Source organism: Henckelia pumila, chromosome 3, assembly GCF_033568475.1.
Source record: "Henckelia pumila isolate YLH828 chromosome 3, ASM3356847v2, whole genome shotgun sequence".
In the NCBI taxonomy this organism is placed as follows: domain Eukaryota; kingdom Viridiplantae; phylum Streptophyta; class Magnoliopsida; order Lamiales; family Gesneriaceae; genus Henckelia; species Henckelia pumila.
The window spans coordinates 64,391,487-64,416,796 of NC_133122.1; the positions used below are offsets into that span (position 1 = coordinate 64,391,487).

A 25,310-nucleotide genomic window follows, 5' to 3' on the forward strand; every position below is an offset into this window, starting at 1 on the left:
TTTTATTTTTTTAAATTTATTATCCTTAAAAAAAAAAAAACATATATTAGCTTGAATGTAACCTAAAATGTACATATACCGGTCAAAATTCCATGTTCTAAATATCTGAGAAAATCATCCCAAAAGCATGCATGTACTACATATCTAATATCTTGGACTTTTGTGAAGTAAGCTACATAGCCACACACTCGTTTCTTGATTTTCATCAACTTGGGCATTGATATATTTAATGTTATTTGTGGGGGCCGCACATACCAACACACACCCACACACACACAAAGTCTCTCTATATAAACACCGGGAGAACATAATACAACAACATCATCAAATAGCCAAGGTACCCAATTCATAGTTATGAGCTATAATTAACCTAAATTTGTCCCCGAATCGAAGACCGCATGCCAAGACGTCGCCTTTACCAGCATTTGCACCTGCACCTTTTTATTCCCCGTCTTCTCATTAATTCTCGTTTCTTAAGCTAGCTTGTTCGATCCTGCAAATGTATGTATATACATTTATTATGTTTATCAAGAAAGCACAACATCAATGTTTATACACAACATGACACAAACACTTGGAATTATTCGATCAAGAAATTAAGGGGAAACAAAGGAGGTGCAGGTGCAGATGCAGGTAAATGCCACTCCGGATAAATCCTTTAACGTACGTAGTTTCCATGAATATATCTTCTGTATATATACTTGGAAGCTTCAAGAAAATGAACTCTTGTTTTTGTGTGCGCGCTTGGGAAAAGAAGGTACGATTTCTCCATTACTCATTCATCTTTTTTTTTTATTTTTTTATTTTTTTTGTATCTCAGAAACTAATTTCTATGATGGGTTTAGTCTTTTTTCTCGTTTTTGAGAATCTAATTAATTAAGCTCATTTTATTTAATTAATTATAAGGTAATATGAGTGGACTATGGATCAGCTTAGCTCGCTAAACATTGCAATTTTGTTTCTTTGTTTTAGGGTTCGACTTATAATAAATATTAGGTCAAGATGAACATGTACGCATGGTTAGAATGATACACGAGCGAGGATTATAATTAGATTCATGATAGTTAAATGGGGAAAAAGTAATAAGAGAGTATTAATTATTAAATATATATAGCTTCAAATTCTTCCATCTGATATTCCAAATACGGTTCATACGGTCCTGAAATTGGACGAGGTTGGAGGTGTCCTGAATTGGAATAGAGAGGAGTTTCATAATATAAAATCTTAATGATCTTAACCTCTTGTACTAATTAATTTTAAAATATAAGTTAATTAAATGTAAATGAATTATATATAATTGTTATAATTTCAGATATATATATAGTTTCTTAAATTATAACTAGCTTATGATCAGAATTCCAGACAATATAAATTGTTGCATGTTCTTGAATCTTGATTAATCTATGTAGAATTCTTTAATTTAAACCTTTTTAAATTGGCCAATAAAAATATTTTTGGGAATCAAGTGTTGGTATTTTTTTTTTCTTATGATTTTAGAATATGCTAATTTTGTTCGAATTAATTCTATCACAACTGCGGAAAAATTCAGGGGTTTAGGGTGAGATAGAGTGGGAGAAAATATATAGAGGGGAAAATATGGAAGAAAAATGAGAGAAATTAAAAGGTGTTAAAAAATATTAGCAAAAATCTTGTTTAAACTTTAAACCCAAAATCTGAAAGAACACAAATGCTCAATTCAATCAGCTGGTTAATTTTAAGTTTTTAACCCCCTTGAACTATATTGAATCATTAAAAGGAGTTTAATAATCATTTAATTGAACCATTGATTTATATTGGTAAAATTCATGGGTGTATTTAGGATTTTTAAACGTGGGTTTAGACAAAAAAAAAAAAAAAAAAAAAAACTTTTAGTTGAGAAAAAGAATTTGAAAAGTTTTAATATTAATATATTTCTTATAGCATGAACAAAGTAAAAAAAATCAATGAAATTTTATTTGAAAAAAGGTACTTTGTAAAAATTTAATGCATTAACATCATAATAAATATACAATATAAATTATAATAATGTATCTTTTTTACTAAATGCGCAAAAATATATATAAGTCAAAAATAAAAAGATAGAATACACTAATCAACAAGATAATTTTAGCTTTACAGTTTTCACTTCAACAATTCATGTTTAATCTATTTATTATTCATGAGTACTTTACATTAATTTTTTACTTTCTTCAGGATATTTATGCAATTTTTGTAATCATCCTTTTATTAAATTTCTTTTTTTTAGAGGTTTATTAAATTTCTAATAATACTATAGCACACACACATGTATATATATATATATATATATATATATACCATAGATTTTTTTCCCTGTTTTTTTAAGCTATGTAAACATATACCATAGTTGGTCGAAACACAAGTTATTGTTTTAAAAAAATTAGGATCAATTAAGGATGTTCATTTGAACCACTCGAACAAATCTAAACCGAGTGGAATTGAACGTTTCGGTTCGGTTAAAAGTCAAAATATTTATGTTTTTTCGTTCGAATTAAAATTTAACCAGATAAAAAAAGTTAAAATATTTTAGGTTTTTTCGTTCGAATTAAAATTTAACCAGATAATTTTAAAAAATATAATATTTAATTTATTTTCGTTTTTTGAGGTTAATTCATGAAAGTTCCGAGTATTTTTCTTGAAAGTGGCCAAGAAATAAACATTTGAAAAAAAATAGAAAGTATATTTCAACCAACTAATTAAATTTGTAATTTCAAGTAATTATGTTTATCAGCCTATTTTAAAAACTTAAATTGTTACAATATTTATTTTGTTGGAATGATTTGATTAAAATAAATTAAGCTGTTAAATGTACTTAAGTTATTAAGTGAATGTCCGAGTGGATTTTTTTATAGTGTTTAAAATATATGTGCAGTATCTACTATGGCGACAAATGGATAATATTCATATCATCAAATGAAAAACGTATACTCTAATTAATTTATAAAAAAAATTGGCTTCTATTTTCAAAATGTATCACATAACATCTAACTCAAAATGTAAACAAAATATTGATATATCTTATAAAATTTAAATATAGCATATAAATCAAAATTTTTAACATATAAATAAAAACATAATTCAAAATAGAAATCAAAATACATTAATTATTACCTTTGAACATAATACACAATAACTTTACTAGTACATGCAATTAGTGCAACCAGAGATAACAGAAACAAAATAATAAAGATCAGAAAAAAAAAAAAAAAACTGTTTTTGGTTCAATTAATCGAAAAATCAAACCAAATCAAATATAACAAAAATAAAAAACTAAAAATCGTACCGGATTATTGGTTCGATTTTCATTTTTAACCGTTTTCGATAGGTTCATGTGATTAATCAACCACACCATAAACACCTCTAGTATAAATTATTAGACAAATATTATTGCAGATGGCCTCATATATTGATTATATAATACATACATATAGCCACACATGAAATACATACCAAGTGTAAGATTATATTTCGCTGAAAATATAATAAATCAATTGAGACGAGGATTATACATTTGTTGAAAATATAAGTTCAATGTCACATATATTTGATTGTGTACATCCTCATTGAAACTTAATTATACTATAATCGTTTTTTTTTCAATTATAGTATAATTCTCATCTCAAGTGGTAATTCGAGACTCAATTGTAACAATTTTCTCTGATCCTTAACTAAAAAAAAATATAAGTTCAATGTCATATTTATAATTAATAATCTGATATATATTCAAATAATCCTAATATCATAATTGTAAAGATAAATGAAGTGTCATATTTGAATTGATTATATTTGTATGTGTATTATACTATAATTGGGGAAAAAAATACAAAAGACTGAACGACCATTTGAGATGGTAAAATAAACCATGACACCATTTTTAGCTGTTCAAGCCCGCACTTATAATGGATGGGCAAATGAACTAAAGCCCAATACTACACTATTTATAACCCGCAGGCATGTATATATATTAAGCCCAATAATCAGAATTCCTAAAATCCATAATTATCAATGCTGATTCAGAATAATTATCAAATCTGATAAAACAGTGCTTTTATTTCTCTCAAACTGAGAGAAAAAAAATATTCATAGCTAGCAATTATACACACCAGTAATTGTGGCACAATGCGTGCAGGGGCGGTCCAAAGAAAAATGAGGCCCGGGGCGAAGATTAGAGGAAGAGTTTCTTACATTAATTTTAAAAAAAAATTGATATTTACACTTCTTTTTTTTTATTTGTACTCCATTTGTAAATAAATTTGCATTTCATTCTACACATGAATTTGAATATAGGTAACACAAAATAGAGTGTAATATATAAAATTTCATTTAAAAAATCAAAATATGATCGAGCTATATGAAATTATCATCATATTTTGTGAATATAATTATGATCCCGAAAAAAAATCACATTGAACTATTAAAACTCACAATTTAAGTGTTAATTTAATTTAAAAGCAGTTAATTTAATCATTAAAGATAAATTAAATAAAATTCCCAATTTTTAAAATTAAATTTCGAAATTTGTACCTTCAATCCATAATTTTCAACCACGACATGAAATTAACTATAAATATTAAAATATAACATTAAATTAAAAATAAATTGAACGATTCATAAGTTAAATTTTAACGCACACATAGGTCAAGAGAAAATTGGTAGAACATCAAGCTATAAAAATCAATGCCAAAAGCGTGAAAAGTGATGTCGACGACAAACAATATCAAATTGAAATGTGATGAACGAAGCGACAATTGAACATATTAATTTGGATTATAGCTTTGTTGTTGACGATGTATAAATATTCTTCGATTTTTTAAATAGCTACTATAATATAATAAAAATTAATTGAAATACATTAATACATAATATTTATAATATACATTTATAATATTTTTTTTTAAAAAAATTGGGGCCCCACTTGCCCGCCCTGGGGTAGGGCCGCCCCTTAATGGGTTCGTTCGACCTTATCCCATGGGTTTTACCCCCATGGGATAGGTGGCAGCATGTGAGTGGTCCATTCATGTGGGGCCCACGTCAATTGATGTGGGATCCACATGAATTGTCCAATCACATGCCTACACGTACTCCATGGGGTAGGACCGAACAATCCTCCTGAATGCGTGTGTGTACATTTTTTTAAAAATTTAAATTTTTGCATTGCAATATTTGTAAAATCATGAGAGGGACGACTGCATTAATTGTAAAATCTGTACAAATGAGAGATGGTAAAAAATTATAAACAAAACGCAAAAAATAGAAGATGACAGTGTTTTGTGGAGGAGAAAATTGTGTTACAGTTAGAAGAGTGAGATAACAAAGTGAAGAGGCATTATGATCATTTTGTCCGTAAAATATGTGAATATCATGATGATGTTTGAGATATTTATATAAAATTATATTGGTCTACTTAGGTCGAATCAAAATAGTTAATAAGAGGTCGTCTTGCTTTATTAATAACTAGTCACCGCAGAACACGCGTTGTGTGTGGGCACGGAGGTGTGCATAGTTGGTGGGCAGCATAGCAAAACTATATATATATATGTATATATATATATATATATATATTGTGGATCAAAAATCCAATTTTATAAAATAATTATGTATTTTTTGTACGGTCGTTGAGTTTTTTTTAGTGGAGACGTTTTGTTTAAATTTACTTAAGAGACTTTTGTAAAAAAATAAAAATAAAATACTTAAGAGAAGAGCAAAATGGGAAAGAATTTTTGGTGTGACAAACAGTTTTTCTAATGCCCTCAACTATTATAATATAGTAGAGATAATAATAATAATAATAATAATAATAATAATAATAATAATAATTTAGAAACACGTGTTGCATTTCTTGGTGAAACAAAATAATTTAGAAAAATTACTGAAAATGAAAATTCCTCATTTTGTTTTACTCGTACTCACTTCTACACCACAATTCATTTTTTAAATCCTTTTTTGAGCATTTTATTGATTGTTTGTTACATGGTAAGAATTTATTTATTTATTTTTTAACATTTTTTTTGTGTGCCCAGTCAATAATAATAATAATAATTACTAAAAAGTTCACATAAATACCCTAGCAGGCTAGCAGTAGCAAGGTGGTTAGTGGTTAGTCTTCGGAGTTCAATAGGATTTAAATTTGGTGCACCTACCAATTTACTACATGGCGTGGGCCATATTTATTTGAAATTGTTTTTTATGAGACAGTCTTAAGAGTTATTTTTTTAAAATGAGTCGTTTATATGAGTTATTCATTAAAAAATATTACATTTTATGCCAAAAATATTACTTATTATTATAAATATGAGTAGGGTTGACCCGTATCACGGATGAGACCGTCTCATAGAAGTGTTACTCTATTTATTTTTTAAATAATTAGATTTCGTTTGAACATGAACTTTAAAAACATTTTCAGTAGTTTATAAGTTTAAAAATTTTAAAATATGCGTTTTGATAAAATTTTTGTAAAATGTTTTTAAAAAATATTTTTTAAAAACTGTTATCAGAGTATAATTTTAAATTATTTGAAAGGTGGTTTTAGATTTTTTTTAGAATGGAACTATGGAAGACAAAGATGAACGACAGTATTTTTGAAATAATAAAATATTGTTTAAGAATATTTTCCAAACACATATTTATTTTTAAAACAAATTTTAAATCATTTTATAAAAAAATTTAAAAAAACAATTTTATAATTTTTTTTATAAATACATATTCAAACTAAACCTTAGATATTTGGTGAAAACTCAAACCAGATTGTCTTTGATTTAATTTTGAGAGTCGAATCTTTAATTTGATTCAACTTTATTTCTTAATTGAATTAGGTTGTCTTTTGTTTGAGTAAACTAATTACCCGTGCAAACCTCTCTCGCGTGTTTGTTAGATTGTTTTTTATTTTTATTTTTATGAGTAATGGTAACATCATTAACCCTTTCGTTTGATTTTATAATTTGTTTTTTTTTACATAAAAATTAATGTTGAAGTTAAGTTAATATTTGATTACGAAATATTTGAATTAAAAATATAGAGTTTTGACGTCATGACTCATGAGCAATCACCATGAGCTAATACATAAGTATCAACCAATGTAATATTTTGTACATATAATAAATGAATATTACGTTAGTCGATATTTAAATGTTTGACTAGATGGTTCAATCAGAGATCAAATTTTTAAAAATATGATTTTTGTTATCTTGTGAAACCACGGAACATAATAATTGGTAAAATGTCATATTGGTACACAAACGATTGAAAATAACTTAATTGATACATGATCCAATTAAAAGATCAATTTTACCCTTAATATGAATTAATATTATATTGATTAATTTTAAAATATCATATTTATTAAAAATTAATTATATATATAATGATAAACAATTGTCAAGTCAAATTATACAACAAATATTGTAATATATTGATATGATAAAAATATATATCACCGGAATCTGTTGATCTTGTGTTTAAATGATTGAAACAAACATAATCACCATTTTAGTTTTTCAAAATTTGGTATAAACATTTTCAACATTAAAGATTAGATCATGAAAAAACAAATCTCATAAGAAAATCTAACTCATTGTCTCAATTTACGTAGTTTTAATAACCCAAAATTTCTCCACATGATTTAATAATTTTTAAGTTTATATTCTTTCCACGTAGTAGCGGGTGTACCAAATGAATTTTACTCTATAATAATATAATTTATTTGTAGAATTATGACGTGGATAATGAGTTTTTTTTTTTTTTTAAAAAAATTAAGATATAATTAGGGAAGATAATTACGTAATTTGAAGAAGAATAGCGCTAAAAATTTTCATTGCACGTAGTAGTGTGGTGTTCTTTCTTTCAGTTTATTCATAAAATTCTTCGTACGCTGCAACTCTACATTCTCAGATAGCTCAGAGGATGAGTAATCAAGCCGAGTCATCCGATTCGTGAGCATTCGTTGACTCCTCGCCATTTCAGTTCCTTTACTTCGAAGAATCCGATTTCTCTTTTTTTGGGTTGAAATTTTGGCGGAAATCTGAGTTTTTTTTGTTGATTTTGGATAGAAAAAGTGGGAAGAAGGACTTCTCGACGGCGATTTTGGAGAGGAATAAGGCGGCTAATCGGCTGATCGTTGACGAGGCGGTCAATGACGACAACTCTGTTGTAGCTCTCCACCCCGCTACCATGGAAAAGCTCCAGATTTTTCGTGGGGATACTATTTTGATCAAGGTTCTTACTTTTTTAGGGCTCTGCTTTTCAATATCTTTTAATTGATGTTTAGTTAGTGGGAGATTGATTAGGCTTTTTTTTCTTTCAAAAAATTATATATTATTGATTCGTGGATGTAACACATAGATATTGTCGATTTGATGTAAGTATTGTTGTTGGGCTTGCCTTTGATTGAGAATTTCGTTGTTTAAATCGGAATCCCATCATTGCTGGAGGGAAAAGAAGTTTGTGCTGGTAATTTGGTTAATTTATCGTCTTGTCATTGATCTGCATGAAATACTGATTCCTGAATGAATTTAAGTTAGATCGCGAATTATAAATTGGTTTTATTGGGTTAGATTCTATAATAGCTTGAATTATTATGACATGGTTTGGATTAGAAGTTCCATTGTTGCATCTGAGGATATCTGACACGTGTTTCTGCGTTGGTGTTATGGAGAGGTAAATGCTTTGCTACACCGGATGATCCGGTGTAGCATCCAGCGTGCATTGGGCTTGGGCCCACACATTTTGTGGGGCCTCATGCCCAATGAATGGTCCAATCGTCCAGATCCACCGGTGGATCATAGCATTTCTGGTTATGAGATGGCCATAATTATATGCAGGAAGCTACCAACTTGTTTCATGAATATACTATAGAGAAAAAAATACAAAAAAGACAGTGAATCTTATATAAGTGCATTGGTATATGGTTTATCACTGAATGTGGTGTGCCATATTAATTATTTGGCCAAAATAGATTTTGGCTACTAGACTGCTAAATTATCCGCTTACCAATTGCTTCCAGGGTAAGAAAAGGAAGGATACAATCTGCATTGCCCTTGCTGATGATGCATGTGAAGAGCCAAAGATAAGGATGAACAAGGTTGTACGCACAAATTTGAGGGTCCGGCTTGGAGATGTTGTGTCTGTGCACCAGTGCCCTGATGTTAAATATGGAAAACGTGTTCATGTACTACCCTTGGATGATACAGTAGAGGGCCTCACTGGAGATCTGTTTGAAACATACCTAAAACGTAATACTTATACGTGATTTACGTTTTCTATGTTCTGCATGTTTCATTTGGTGTAATGGAACAAATTTTTTGTTGCATGCATTTTCGTGGAGTTTTGTTGACTGACAGAATAATCTATGCAGCTTACTTTCTAGAAGCTTATCGCCCTGTTAGAAAAGTCGACCATTTTCTTGTGAGAGGGGGGATGAGAAGTGTGGAATTTAAAGTTATTGAGACTGATCCAGGTGAGTATTGTGTTGTTGCCCCCGATACTGAGATCTTCTGTGAAGGAGAGCCTGTCAAACGAGAGGATGAAGATAGGCTGGATGAGGTTGGTTATGATGATGTAGGAGGTGTTAGGAAGCAGATGGCTCAGATTCGTGAATTGGTAGAGTTGCCTCTGAGGCATCCCTAACTTTTCAAATCTATTGGTGTGAAACCACCCAAGGGAATTTTACTTTATGGACCCCCAGGTTCTGGAAAGACCTTAATTGCTAGGGCTGTTGCCAATGAAACCGGTGCTTTCTTCTTTTTAATTAATGGGCCAGAAATTATGTCCAAATTGGCCGGAGAGAGTGAAAGCAATCTGAGGAAGGCATTTGAGGAGGCAGAGAAAAATGCCCCGTCTATTATTTTCATCGATGAAATTGATTCAATAGCACCTAAGCGTGAGAAAACAAATGGTGAAGTTGAAAGGAGGATTGTTTCTCAGCTCTTGACTCTTATGGATGGGCTAAAATCCGGGTCCCACGTTATTGTCATGGGAGCAACTAATCGTCCAAACAGTATTGACCCAGCCCTCAGAAGATTTGGTAGGTTTGACAGGGAAATAGACATTGGTGTTCCAGATGAAGTTGGTCGACTTGAAGTTCTCAGGATTCATACCAAGAACATGAAGCTTTCTGATGATGTAAAGACCTAGACATCTTGAATCCAAATATATTGGTGCTCTGAATATAGTTTATGTGTTTGAAATGATGATGCTGTGTTGTAGGTTGACCTGGAGAGAATTGCCAAAGACACTCATGGCTATGTTGGTGCTGACCTTGCAGCTCTCTGTACTGAAGCTGCACTTCAGTGCATCAGAGAGAAAATGGATGTTATTGATCTGGAGGATGATTCAATTGACGCCGAAATACTCAACTCCATGGCTGTAACAAATGAGCACTTCCACTCTGCTCTAGGAACTAGCAATCCTTCAGCTCTAAGGGAAACAGTAAGTACTCTCTGTCTTGGATGTTATATAGTCTGTGCTCGTTACTATAATGAACTTTATGATGATAGCATATGTTCGTTATAATTGATGAAAGGTTGTTGAGGTGCCCAATGTGTCCTGGGAAGACATCGGAGGCCTAGAAAATGTCAAGAGGGAGCTTCAGGAGGTTATAAAATTCTTTAAGCCATGTTTCATATTGCCATATTTAATGATATGTTTATCGAAGTTGTTTTCTTCTAACTCCTTGGTTATCTTGTAGACTGTTCAATATCCTGTTGAGCATCCAGAAAAGTTTGAGAAATTTGGCATGTCACCATCTAAGGGTGTTCTTTTCTATGGGCCACCTGGATGCGGCAAAACTCTATTAGCAAAGGCGATTGCAAATGAATGTCAAGCCAATTTCATTAGCGTAAAAGGGCCTGAATTGCTGACCATGTGGTTTGGAGAGAGTGAAGCAAATGTTCGCGAAATATTCGACAAAGCTAGGCAATCAGCTCCATGTGTCCTTTTCTTTGATGAGCTTGATTCTATCGCCACTCAGGTTATATACCCTTTTAAGTTGTACATTTAGTTATCAAGATCTTCCCTTTTGGCTATTTTCAACTTTTGTTGATTAACTATTTAGTTAAAAGTTCAGAAGTTTAAATCTGCAGTAGGCATATTGAGCCTTAATCAGGATGAACAAAGAAGAAAAAGGAACCACTACCTTTGGTTGCATGCATTTGTATTTTATATTTGCGTAAAAAATAGAAACTTTGTCTTACTGGCACCGTGCCCTTGTATTGTTGCAGCGAGGAAGTAGTGTTGGTGATGCTGGAGGTGCAGCTGATAGAGTCCTCAACCAACTTCTAACAGAAATGGATGGCATGAATGCTAAAAAAACTGTTTTCATAATTGGGGCTACTAACAGACCTGACATAATTGATCCAGCACTTTTACGTCCTGGTCGTCTTGATCAGTTGATATATATCCCACTGCCAGATGAGGATTCACGCCATCAGATCTTCAAAGCTTGCCTCCGCAAATCACCACTTTCCAAAGATATTGATTTGCGAGCTCTTGCCAAGTATACTCAAGGATTTAGCGGTGCAGATATCACGGAAATATGTCAGCGGGCATGCAAGTATGCCATAAGAGAGAACATTGAGAAAGTACGTTTCTATGCCCACCACCACCCTTTTGATTATTTTTCCTTTTATATTTTTCTTTACATTTCTCTAACACGTGGTCAGTGGTATTTACTGTTTATTAATATAATTGGCCTCCTCTCCTGTGCACCTTCCAACTGGATTAAAATCCTTTTCTCGAGGTGATACTGGGTGATGGTTTTTATTTTTCCTCTCATGCTAATTTTGCTGAAATTGAAACACATTGCGAAGTTGGGTATCTTTGTTACCAGTTTCTCTTCCTCAGTTTCTAGTTTCATTAGTATTTCAGTTGAATGTCAAACTATCCGCTGTATTTGGAAAAACTTAAATAAAAAAAAAAAATCATGAAAGCTTTTGAGTCTTTTGCTACTATGGTGACATGGAGGCGCAAATGTTTTTGCAGGAAACTCCCACTATTATTTTAACTCTCATACGAATTCACCAACTAGAGACAGAAATTCCACATAGTGCTGAAATCCGAAGTACTTAGATTCACTTTGAAAGAAACAAGATCCGATGGAGGCTATTAATTACCCTTTAGATTATTTCGTAACATTACGTACTTTATGCTTTTACTTCATTACATAATTTGTGCTGGCAAAGCTAGCTATCAGTTTGAATAGAGATCGACAGTTGTGATGATTTTATATTTTTATGCATCTAAATTTATAGACACCTTTGCCCATCTCAGGACATAGAAAGGGAGAGGAAGGCAAAAGAGAATCCCGATTCCATGGATGAGGATGCGGTTGATGATGTTTCAGAAATCAAGCCTGCACATTTCGAGGAGTCCATGAAATATGCTCGTAGAAGTGTGAGTGATGCTGATATTCGTAAGTACCAAGCATTCGCGCAGACGTTGCAGCAGTCGCGAGGATTTGGAACAGAGTTCCGGTTCGCTGAATCAGGAGGTGGAGCGACATCTGGATCCGACCCATTTGCAGCCTCTGCTGGTGGAGCCGAGGAAGATGACTTGTATAATTAGACTTCCCGAGTCTGAGATATTACCCTTCAGTGACTATAAATTCGAAAAATATGTTTTTGCAGGCTTCACCGGGAACCAGTGACAGCAAAACTAACACTTAGTTTACTTTTCTCGATCATTTATACTTGTGGACTCCAGGATGTCTCTGAATTATTTTCTTTTGTTAGAATACTAGGGCATTTACTGGTGGCTTCCCTTTGGTTGTCTGGCTTGTGATTCTACATTAACATTTTATTTGGTAATTTAAATTTGTATTCGAGACTTTGAATTGAAATTGGATTTGGTCGGTAGACTTCTACTTCGCTATTTTGGTCAACTGTGTTAAATTTCAATTTTTGTCGTGTATCTTTCGATATTTTTTGCCAACGCGCCGGATTCAACAAAGTCTTTGTATTAATAAAAATTTATAATCAAGATTAATTGGATGAACGACCACAAAAGAAAAAATATACCTGTGAAAGAAATAGGAACTTGAAAATTTTACGTGACAGAATGTGAATTGAAAATATTCAAAGCAAAAATAGAGAACAAATTGTTCTGTTTATGAAGTAACTTGTTTGGTATATATAATATACCCCAAACAAAAAAAAATTGTTCTGTTTATGAGGCAACCTGTTGTGTTCTCTGTTTTTGCTTTGAATATTTTCAATTCTCATCCTCCCACATTAAAATTTTCAAGTTACTATTTCTTTGTCATCTATATAGAACTTAATCTTGATTAACAGATATAGTTGGTAAAGAAATAGGAACTTGAAAATTTCAGGAGGAGGATGAGAGTTGAAAATATTCAAAGCAAAAATAGAGAACAAATTGTCTGTTACGAACGTAATTTTTTTTGTGTATATTATATAAGGATATTTTATGGTACATCGGAAGAAATACTCCCATTTTTGTGTTTTCTCCACGAAGTACTGTTTCCTCCAAATTTTCGCGCACATTTGGAGAAAAATGAGATGCATGTCTCATGGTGTAACATAGACTAACCCATATCATATAACCAGGGGCGGAGCCACCCTTGGGCTAGGGTGGGTTCCAGCCCCACCTATTTTTTTTTAAAAAATATTTAGTAGTTTAAAAATTAAAAAAAAAAATTTAGCCCCATGTAAAAAAAAAAAAAAAAAAGAACATTTCATTATAATTTTTGGTTTATTTATTGTCGCAGGTTTTAAAATTATGCGATTTTAAGATAAATTCGACAATTCTAAATTTTGTCGAATATTTAGTTGCGATAATATTGATTTTTGATACAAATGAATTTTTAAATTTGAATTTTTACCCTAAAAACTATTGTTGTGAAATTTAGAAAAAACAATCAATTGATTGAAATTGAAATATGCGAGAATTATTGACTTTGCAATTATTATTGAGCTAGTATTGCGATTTTTCTAGTTAGAATAAACTTAAAATTCAATAATTATGAGATTTGAAAAATAATCATTTGTTGTAAATTTTTGGGATGATTGAAATTTTATAGTTAGGTCTTTCAGAAAATGAAAAAAAATTTAAAAGTTATTTTTAAACTGAAAAAGCATATATCGACATATCAGAGGCAGACATAAATTACAGTTTTAGGTGTGTAGAAAATATCAATTTCAATCAAAATAACCTATCGAGTTGAATTCATCTAAAAAATCGTTTCAGTTAATTCATAATTTCGGTTTTAAATTTTAAAAATATTGGTTAGGTCGCTTTGGTTTCGGATTTTAACATAATTGTTTTGTTTACTGAACAAACCTAATATTTATTAAAAAAATTAATATTTTTAAATTTTCTAATAAAATTTTATTGGAAAATAGAACTAAACTTGAAAATATAGTTTTTAATAAATAATTTAAATTTATATAATTCAATTTTTGATGTAGAACTTATTTTTTAAAAAAAATTTCTAAAATATCGAGATCATTTAATTTGGTTAGTAATCAAAATAATATATTATTTTTTGTTTGATTTTTTTCGTCTTTAGAGTAAAGTTCAATCGATTCGTTTTAATGAAAAAAGGTTAATTTCATTTTAGAAAGTTTGGTTCGATTTTAACTGACTTTTCTCATATTTATATATATATTGTCTAACACGGGGCGAAACCAGCCCCAGGTACTTTTCAATCCTGGCTCCGCCCCTGCATATAACATAGATTAATTTTTCCTGCTCTTACCGTTAGCCTTTTGCTGTTATTTTATTTTATTATTATATGAATGACTTCTCATTGAACATCACTACCGACTCAAAAAAAAAAAAACAAAAAAAAAAAAAACTGTCTCACTACAAATTGTTGTAGCAATAGTCTAACAATAACAAAAGAAATTCACGAAAGATTTATATATATGTATGTATGTATGTATATGTATTCTCGCGCGCACACAATATGCATGTATGTATACGTAATATAAATTGCGTAATTTGATCCAAAAGCCATCGCATTTCATTTCGACTCATGATCATGCAATAAGTTTGACTCAAAGCACACCAGCTGGAATATAGCTAGAAACTATAATTTTCATTTAAGATATAATCGAAGCAAAAATGAAAAAAAAAATAAATACAACAATTAATAATCTGAGACTCAAATCTCAGTCCCAACTTTGCAAATCAATCCCTCTACCTCTTATTCATATCTCCTTCAATCCCTCGACAACAAAATATTGTACAAACATCACCAAAAACCTCACCTTCATAACATGGCTAGCTAGCTAGCTATGGTATCCGAGAAAACCCCCCAACCGAAAAACACCTGAATGACCCAAGTGTTTGATAGTTCACGAACCGGCTAGGCGCGGACGAACGCCTCGACCCTTTCGGCAGGCAATCTTTCACGTCCCTCTCGTGAAAGAATATCGGTTGCTCTCCGCGACTCGAAAACGGTGTCATCGTGATGTAATGCGTGGCAGTCGAGGGTGCGCTAGGCGATATAGATCGTCCCTTGTGACGCGAAAAGAAGGTCGCCGGGAAGTAATATCTAGCGGTGGATGGTGCACTAGGCAGTATCGGTAAGTGCCTAGCCATTGCTACATGGATTGGTAGGAGAAAATTGAGACAAATCAATGTAATGTAAACAACATTTGTAGGCATTTTGTTTTTGTGTGTTTTTTTGGGCAGTTATAAAAAGAGGTGAATGGGAGACTTAAATAGGCACGTGCGAGGCAGTTTTGGACAGCACGACTAAATTAATTTCAATGTTCTACAAAGCTCGCTTAAGCTCGATTAAGCGGCCGTTTTTTAGAACAAAAGATTTTATTTGTTTTTTAAAATGAAAACATTTTTATAATTATGTATATTTATAGTTTAAAACTTGAATTATCTATTAAATATTATATATGGTTAATCTAACATTTTATTTAATATTTATCTTAAAATAATTAAAATTATAATAAAAATTAAAAACACGTTTTTTCACGCTTAAACTCGTTCTAAACTCGCTTAAATTTGAAAAGCTTGAAGGTTGACCTCCGCGCTTCAACACGCTTTACGCTTTTTAGAACCTTGCTAAATTTTATGGATGACCAACAAATTTAGTTCATACTAGCTAGTTACACACGTGTGTTTTGTTAATGTATGTATTTTTAAACTACTATTTTATAAGATAAAATATATGTAATATATAGTTATTATTGTTATTAAAAAAAAACAAACTCAAACAATTTAATACACGTTGGAAGTTACCTTCAAATTAAAATCTGAAAATAATTGAAATTATTGAATTTCACATTTGATTTTTAAAAATTGCTTTATTAGATGTAGGGTTATTTTCGGAAATTCACTTAAAAATATCAAAGGTAGTTAACTAGGGTTTAGTACATGCCGCCCGCAGGGTACTACCCTGCGGGTGATGTGTAATTCCATGATTGGTCAAAATTAGTGAGTCTCACGTGGGGCCCACTGATTTTAACCAATCATGAGCCACCACGTCACCCGCAGGGCACTACCCTGCGGGTAGCATCTACTCAACCGTTAACTAGTTATTATAAGGTGCTCTTGCATTATAATAGTAATAGATAATAAAAGTTAATTTCATTATAAAACTAAAACACAAACATCGTATTATCCGGCAGAAAATTATTAACTAAGATATAAATACGCAGTAATAAAATTGTATATATCTATAAAAAAAATTATTTATATTTTTCTCCATTTAATTATCATTCCAAGATTCTCATTTATAAAGATGGATGGATGGTTACGTGAGCATGCATGAGTTGGTGGCAAGAGGAAGAGGATGCTCGTGAGTTTTCTGTAACACATTTATATGAAAATATATTTCAAATTTCAACCTTAAAAATCCCATTAAATAATGCATTTACAACCAACGGTGATATTTTTTTTGTGTGTTCACGTCGGGTTGAGTTAAAAAAGAAAATTTGTATCATTTTAATTTCTTCCCCAAGAATAATCGAAACAATTAGAAATGAAGCACATATATACTTTATGGAACGAAAGTGACCAAAAAAAAAATAATCATGAGACGTATTTTTCTTCTGATGCGATTAATGAAAAACATTTTTTTTTAGTTTAAACGTTTATTTTTCACAACACAAAGTATGAATGGGTCGAACCACATAATCACATATATAAATTCTACTATCTATTTCAAGATTATTGCTTGTATTTTGAGTTTATTACACTGGTCAAAAAAAGTTTATTATTATTATTATTAATTTTTAATTTTTGTTTTTGTTCTAATTTGTTTTAATAATATGTTGGTTTGACGTTATAAGGTTAACTTCAGTTTATTCTACATTACTCTTCGAGAATCTTGTGACTATTGTCCGTCCGTACATTACCCGAAGTATCTCCAAATAAATAAACGTAACATATTTTTATTATAATTTTCTTTAGTAATTAATATTATCATCAATTTTTTGAAAACAATTTGAGAATATCAAAATCTTAGTTTTAAAAAAGCAAAGATCAAAATCAGTTGTTAAACAATTCAAAACTTTATTCGTTAATTGAGTTATTGCATAAAAATTCAATATATAAAATTAAATTTTAATATTTTTTTTCCAAATAAATTTTAATTGCCTAATTAAAAAAAACCTAACAAATATTAAGAAGGTCGGCAAACGAGATTGCACACGCTCTTGTTTTTTTTTTTTGTTTGCACACGCTCTTTTTTTTTTTTTTTTTTTTTTTTTTTTTTTTTTTGCTGTTTCTTCCCATTCCCAATTTGTTCGGGGAGACTAGAATTTTTTTTAAATTGATAAATCTTGTAATGAATTTTTAATTTTCATCTATACTATATTATAATGCTTGAGACCATTATAAAAACTGTTTTTTTTTGTGTGACGTGGGAATCCGCAGCCGCTACCTCTCGGTGCGCTCTGGGTAAAACCCCGGATTAACGCAATAGCCTGCAAACTACGCTAGTCAGATAAACCACACTAGGTAAGCCCTGTGTGACAGGCTAGTCCAAGAAGGTGTTGGCAGGAAGAATCGAACTCCTGATTTATGACCAAGAGTTCACCTACTCCATCAACTTGGACACTCCCTTGGGGCTTATAAAAACTGTTTTTGGTATGGTGTGATGACACCAAAATTTTCTTCCAGATTTGCCCTTTTATTGCAGCCAAATTTTCACTTTGCATCAGTTTTTTCCGTTTCTTATTCAATTGAAAATCTAACTTCTCACACACATGTATTTTCGGAGCACAAAATTTTTATATAATACATTATATTACACACGCAAGGCGTAACATCACAAGCGCTTAACGTAAAAAGAAAAAAAAATATTATTTATCGAAATACTGGTTGAAATAAATTTTATATCTTATAATTCTAATTAAATATAATCTGTTTAATTTTATCAAAATTTTCCTGTATGATATAGCAATAGCATCGATATTTTTCCCATTCCTTTTCATTTAGCTCTAATGGAACTAAGCTTGCAGACTCTTCCTCGATCGGTCGTCTCCTTCCATTACAGTAAGTTTGTGAGCACAATTTTTTCTTAAAATTCATCAATGAATCTTGCAATTTTCATATATTTCTTTGGCTTCTGACAACTGCAAAGCGTACTGTTATCCATATAATGCGGGTAAATGATGGAGGTGGGTTTAGTGGTTGCAAATTCACTCAAAGATTTAATCTTTTTACGCCCTGTGTTTAATGATATGAGGAACCCTTTGTTTGTTCAGTAAAACTTTCGACCTGACTGAAGTTAATGAGAAGAAAGGTAATATTTACGACTTTTGTGCTTCATTTATGGATATTGAAGTGTATATGGCTATGGTTTCTTGATGGGGTTTTTTTTTTTTAATTTTATTTTGGGTTGAATCATAAAAATGAACTGAATTTTGATTTATAGTTTGGTTGAAACGAGTTAATGAACTTTTTGAGGGCCAATAACAATTACCCAACTCAAATCTTTGGAATCTTTTCAGTTGGCTCGAACATCCCATTTTACTTGTTATGGGACAGTGTCTTAAATTGGAGGTTAATGGCGAATTGAGGGAGCACCGAATTGGTTGTGAAGTACAATTTATGGGGTTGGTTTTATGCATTAAGTAAGTTCTTGATTTGATATATATAGGACATTTATATCTTTCATAGATGTGAGTTGGCAAAGTGATGCAAATTTATTAGGAGTAAGTTTCATTTACTTTTATAGGTTTACTGGTGTGAAGTTGAGACATTGGATTTAATGATTGTTAAATAAGTGCATTAAGCAAGAGCAGATATGGGGGATGGAGTTTTAATGTGAACTGGAGGCTGGGGACTTTGCATATTCGGTGGCTTTAAGCAGGAAATTCCGGGCAAAAATTTGTTAGAAGGATTTAGCTCTATGCTCTTATTATAAATGAACAGACTTAGAGGAGCAAAGACTTGTTAAAAATGAATGACAAAATTTGTTGGCTTCGTGAGAACATTATGATTTAGTTTTCGGTGTACTAGTTTGATGGATTTTCACTGAAATCATTTGCAAAAGAGTTGGTTACTGATCAGAAGAGGGTTTGATCCAAACTATATTGTAAGCATCTGGGCGAATTTGAAAATTCACGCCCTCATAATCGTGTGCCAACTCTTCTATATTTCGTGAAGGGCCTCAAAAGTTGTTTCACCCAAAGTAAAAGTTATTCTATCTATTTATGTTTCATTTCCATTGATAAGGCCATAAGCAAGGGAGGGAAAGGACTTTCCATACCCATTAGATTAAATTTATAGGCAGCGTTTTTGGTTTGAGCAACAATTGTATTGTTTGCGCAGTTGCGGCTCCAAAAATGCTAATGATTTGTATCTGCTAGACCTTGAAAATTTCTCATACAATTTTATTCGTTGCTATATCGAAAATAAGTCTGGACCAATTGAATTGCTTAACAGTGCATGTATGGTGATGTATTTTTTAAATGGTAACCGAATATTCGTACACCTCTCTAACGTATAATTGTATTTTAGGGCAAGTTCTGTGCCAAATATGGTATAATCTCCAACTCATCTACTTCAAATCTTACTTTGAATCGAATAGTCTCACCATATTCTTTTTTACTTTATTTGGATTAATTCTCAAGATTTATTTAATATGTTTGTATAATTAATAAAGTAATTTGTTTACTTACAGCCTTCATTAAAAATCCAGCTCATCTCTGTTTATCAGCCGGAAATTCTGCTCACAAAATCCAGCTAAATGCTGGTTCTCTATATGATAGTAATGCGAAAACACGAGGCAGAGGATCAGTAATCACATTGCTTGCGCTGCCAGAAACAGCGGTCTCTGTTACTGTTGCAGCCACAATTGCTGTTGCTGCTGCTACATTTCTTGGGCGAAAATCCAACACCTCGGATGTAGCAGAGGTACATGAACACAAATTAAACGAAATTCTTACCGTCCAAGTTTTTCTCTTTCCCCTGAAATGTTCCTTGGATTTAAATTTTGAAACCAGCAGGCTCCCACAAAAACATGTGAGGACTGTGGAGGTTCAGGAATTTGCTCAGAATGCAATGGTGAAGGATTCATGCTCAAGAAAATGTCTGATGGAAGTGCTGAGAAAGCGAGGTTGCTGGCTAAAAATATGGCGAGTAGATACACAGCAGGGTACGACGAGTTCTTTTGTTCACATTTCTGAACCTTCTGTAGGAATGAATTGCTTTTGTATGATAAAAATTGCAGCCGATAGTGATGGTGCAACTCAAACTTATCGAATTGCATAGCAGTAAACCGTGCCATGCAGTCAAACACGGATTACTCACGCCCTTCATCAAGTTATCGTAAAAAACGTTTTGTTAATATGTGCTAGTGTGTTGGCAGGCTTCCAAAAAAGTGGAGCTATTGCACGAAATGCTCCTCGGGTCGATCCTGTAGCACTTGCGGTGGAAGTGGGAAGCTGGGCTCCTAGAAGGAGACATCCTATGATAGTTCAGACTTCAGAGTCGGCTTTGAAGCTGGTGGTTCCATTTTAAATTAAGAACCGTGTACTCAATTTTCGATCACTTAGAGTAGTTCGATCGTACAATTTGATGAGGATCAGATCCAGGTGATGATATTTTTCTTCAGAAACCGGGTAGAAGATTCTTGCAATATATACTGTGCAGTTTCGAATGAACATCAAATTTTTGCTACTTATATTCTCATTATTAGAAAAAAATCCTTTGTTACATTCACTATGGAAATAAAAATTAGCCCAAAGTCATGACCTTTACGGATCAAATTACATAATGAAATAGATTAGGTAACTCCTTTTCTTGACCAAACTGATAATTCTATGTGTGGAAACATTTTAAGATCATGCCGATCGAAACATGTTTCGTGCTCCCGTAGTCGATTGTTGGGAAATCTAGCTCAAACGACTATTTTCCTACTCTTTTAGAGTTACATACTTTGGGGATCGAATTCTTATCGTACCGTTTACCCGAGTGTGTATTACGTTACCAAGAGGTTTATCAGTGCAAGCTAAAGAGCATTGAGCTGAGGATTTCCATGCTATAAACAAAAAAAAGAATGAAAGGATGCACGTAGTTGATTGGTAGAAAATAATGAAAACTCTGATTCCAACAATATAGTTGGAATTAAACCAATGTCCAGCCGGCAGCAGAATTATGGTAATTATTCTCACAAAAATAAATAAATGGAATCAAACATAATTCCATATGTGTAACCATAGCATATATATTTCACTCTCACACGTAGTTAACTAATCCAGGTTTGATCGTTTGTACTTGAAAACACATATATCAGACATAGTTTGGTGTGGCGTTTGGCGGTGTTGGTGCTGAGGCGACACGTGTCCCCCTTTCGGATCGACTGTTTTCAGCGAATTTCAAGGTATTTTGATGCATCCCTTGCTGCTTCTCATCCTCGGTGTAGTCGGCGGAGTAATAGTGTTCTTCGGTGAACTTGACGTCCTTGGAAGGTGGAAGAAACATGCTACCCCATTGTGGGAAGTGAACCAATGTGACGGGAAGAGTGCAGGCCATTATCATGATCCCCATGTTCCTGAGGCCGACGGCTGTGTCGTGCGTGGCACTGGTGAAAAAGAGCAGTTGTGTTAAGCCAGAACCGAAGTTTCCTCCAGCTCCAGTCATGCCAGATATTATGCCTAAGGATCTTCTTGAAATGAAAGGGACTATGCCGAAAGTTGCTCCACAGGCTGCCTGGGCGCCGATAGAGAATATGATCATATGTGTAACGGCCACAGGAAGGGAATTGGCCTCCCCTAGAAGTAAACAGAAGGCTCCTCCCATAGTTTGTAGGGTCCATAGGGTCCAGAGTCTGCCTCTCATCCCGAATTTTCGGGCTGCAACATCGGACGCGTATCCGCCGAATGGGCGAGCAACCAGGTTAGCCATGCCGAAGGTGGCTGCTATGGTTCCGGCAGTACGGAGTTTGAGGTCGAATCTGTCGTAGAAGTACTCGGCGATGACATTATCGGTAGACAACTCAACTCCCATGGAGTATCCGTAGAGGAGTACGAAGATCCAGGTCCTGTAATTGGTGACAGCATAGCGAAACACCTTCCAGAATTGATCTTTGGCAACTTCCCCCTTCTTCTGCAAAGCACTTAAGTTCCCATCAGGCAAATCTTGGCCCAAAGTCATCACCAAAATACCCATAATCACATGAAGCCAACCCGGAACGAAGAATGCGATCCTCCAGGCTGTAAATGGAGTGGATCCCGCCTTCCTGATGATCTCATACAGCAAAGGCATCAGCAGCTGCGTCGCACCTCCTCCCATATTCCCCCATCCTGCCGCCGTCCCGTTCACCGTCCCGATAATCTTGGTATTGAACATAGTACTCATCCAGTACTGGCACGAGACGAAGGTGGCCAGGGAGAAGCCGATCATGAAACGAACCGCCACATACCCGCCAGCCGACGACACGAAAGACATGCAAAACACCGTCGGGGCGGAGAGCATGATCAGGAAAGCGCAGCCGTAACGTGGTCCCAGAAGATCACAGACCGCACCCATGACAAGCCTAGAGAAGATACTCCCGGAAACCGAGGCGACCCCAGCATTTCCGATGTCTCCTCTGGTGAGGCTCAGGTTGTCCCGGATAATGGGAACCAGTGGAGCAGCTGCGAAAGTGGACACAAAACAGGTGAAGAAAGAAATCCAAGACAGGTGAAAAGTCCTCATGTGTGGATTGGCAAAGGAAAATAGCTTGAACTTCTTCGCCTTGTGCTCCGAGTCCACCGGCAAGTCGAACTTGGCCGTCGTGTCAGTCGGCACCATCGGCGAAGCCACCGAGAATGCCAGCACCGGCTCCCTGCCGGTAACTCCATGCATGGAGCTTCCAGGAGACCCTTCCATATCCGCCATTGATTTTTCTTGATGATGATCAAGAAATATTTGCTACTAAATTATTATAATGTATGTGAAATGGAAGAGGGTACGTTGATTAATATTCAGTGATTAAATGAGTGATTGGTGATGAAGGATAGAGGAATCTAGCTAGGTAGAGTTGTTTATATAGTGTGAGAAGTTGACATTTTGGATGAGCCTGTGGAGGATCCCAATGGTTAGAGTTTGTAATATTATGGTTTGTTTAATTACAAATTAGAATCCAATTCTCCGCATCTGATTTAACCTTATCGTATATCCCAAAGGATCATATTCAACTTTGGTATTTTTTTAATGAGAAAAAAAATGTCAAAATAATTATGTGAAAGTGACTTCATCAAATTGATTTTAATGCAAAAATTTTTTAAAAAATTAATATTGAAATGTAACTTTTATTTTCAGAACATTGAATCTCTTTGTTGAAAGGGAATCAACCGGCGGATACCAAGGTCTTGTTATATAATTTAATTTCTCTAATACAATATATCATCGCCTCATCTTTCATGAACCCTAAATATATATGTTTTTTAATAATGACCTTATGTCGTCATTATATAATAAACAACGTTTTATGCGTTTACCTATGGTTACACTACAATCTGCTCTCAAATCTCAATTTAATTTGTATAAAATTATTGAAAATTAATCACACTCCCATTTCATCAAAATATCAACCCACCAATTATTTTAATTAAATAAAAATGAATAAATAGAATGGAATCAAGATATCAAATTTCGGAGGAGGTCTAGGTTTCAAGATCCATCATAAGTATTAAGGTCCTCCCTTAATTTCTAAAGAAATAAAATATTGTATATATATTCTCATCTTATTTATGTTACGATTGATATATGCTTATTATTATCATTCCATAGAATTATTCTCAAATACTGTTTGTGTAAGTTGGGTTATGAGCTGATTTTGGTGGAATTAACGTGGAGCTATATATAAATTTTGAATAATTTGTGTTCACATACACGCAATTATAATAAAAGATTTCGTCACAAAACATAATTTTCCAAAACTGATGTTTAAATTTAATTTGCTCTTTCAATAAAATTGAAATATAATATATAAAATTTCTAACGGTTTGATGTATTGAAGGGGTTTTTTCTTAATCGATCATTTGGTGGAGATTTATTTTCAACAAGTTGTTGATAGCTGCTTAATTCGATCGCGTCTATATTAATTAATTTATCCCTGGACTGGTGTCTCTAGCCGTGTGTGAAAATTAAAAATACAGAGAGGCACTTACTGTGCTTACGTATACTTATACATATAAAATAACCTTGAAATTATTTTATTTAATTTGGCCAAATTATTGGGCAACATTTTTGCAACTGCGGTCAAATTTATTTGTGCAACCACAATACTTGCTGGCATTAACTTAATTATCACTTACGTACGGGGCATGAATAGCTATACAAAATATAGTAAATGGATATTTGTGTTGCATGCAATTACACAAATAACGAAATCATTTATTGACGTTGTATCAAAAAAATTATAGTCAATGAAAACGATGCAACTCAAATTTTTTAAATTGTATAACAATTGTTCAAACATCACGTCTTAAATTTTATGAAATATAAAATACATCAAGGTTTCATACTGCTATTGAGGGTTTTTTTTTTTTAAAAAAAGAAGCATAAGATAATTCAATTTTAATGAAATATAAAATACAGCAAGCTAGCTAGGTTTCATGCTGCTATTAGGGTATTTATTTATTTTTAGCTAGGGTTAAGTTTCAATATAATTAGCGTGAAGAATTAATAAATAGAAAATAGCAAAAATTTTATTTATAACTTAGTGTTTAATTTGTAGATTAATTTATCTATTAATATTTGACTTGGCACATTAGAACTTGTGTACGTTTTTTTTTAAAAAAAAATTATATAGTTTTTACGCTTAAGTATCAATTGATTACGTACTTAAGCATGAATACTTGATGCTTAGCCTTGAGGCTTTA

At 32.7% G+C, this 25,310-nt stretch overlaps 2 protein-coding genes and 1 pseudogene across 2 annotated transcripts; 2 read left to right on the forward strand and 1 right to left on the reverse strand.

Annotated features, from left to right (window-relative positions):
• Window positions 1-7,834: 7,834 nt before the first annotated feature.
• Window positions 7,835-12,827, forward strand: LOC140887555 (cell division cycle protein 48 homolog; annotated as a pseudogene).
• A 5,570-nt stretch (window positions 12,828-18,397) lies between these two features.
• On the forward strand, window positions 18,398-21,290 carry LOC140891174 (uncharacterized). The gene is made up of 4 exons (XM_073299521.1): window positions 18,398-18,489; window positions 20,123-20,355; window positions 20,448-20,596; window positions 20,810-21,290. Exons 1-4 carry the CDS (start codon window positions 18,438-18,440, stop codon window positions 20,895-20,897), a joined length of 522 nt encoding a protein of 173 aa, XP_073155622.1. The 5' UTR covers window positions 18,398-18,437; the 3' UTR covers window positions 20,898-21,290.
• A 329-nt stretch (window positions 21,291-21,619) lies between these two features.
• Window positions 21,620-23,424, reverse strand: LOC140891173 (high affinity nitrate transporter 2.4-like). The gene has a single exon (XM_073299520.1). It carries the CDS (start codon window positions 23,320-23,322, stop codon window positions 21,733-21,735), a length of 1,590 nt encoding a protein of 529 aa, XP_073155621.1. The 5' UTR covers window positions 23,323-23,424; the 3' UTR covers window positions 21,620-21,732.
• Window positions 23,425-25,310: the final 1,886 nt, after the last annotated feature.

Excerpts from the sequence above, each read along its gene's own strand:
- LOC140891174 (XM_073299521.1), top strand. The coding sequence starts at position 18,438 with ATGGAACTAAGCTTGCAGACTCTTCCTCGATCGGTCGTCTCCTTCCAT. Across the intron at positions 20,356-20,447 it reads ACACCTCGGATGTAGCAGAG|GCTCCCACAAAAACATGTGA; the intron begins GTACATGAACAC and ends TGAAACCAGCAG. Across the intron at positions 20,597-20,809 it reads GCGAGTAGATACACAGCAGG|GCTTCCAAAAAAGTGGAGCT; the intron begins GTACGACGAGTT and ends GTGTGTTGGCAG.
- LOC140891173 (XM_073299520.1), bottom strand. The coding sequence starts at position 23,322 with ATGGCGGATATGGAAGGGTCTCCTGGAAGCTCCATGCATGGAGTTACC.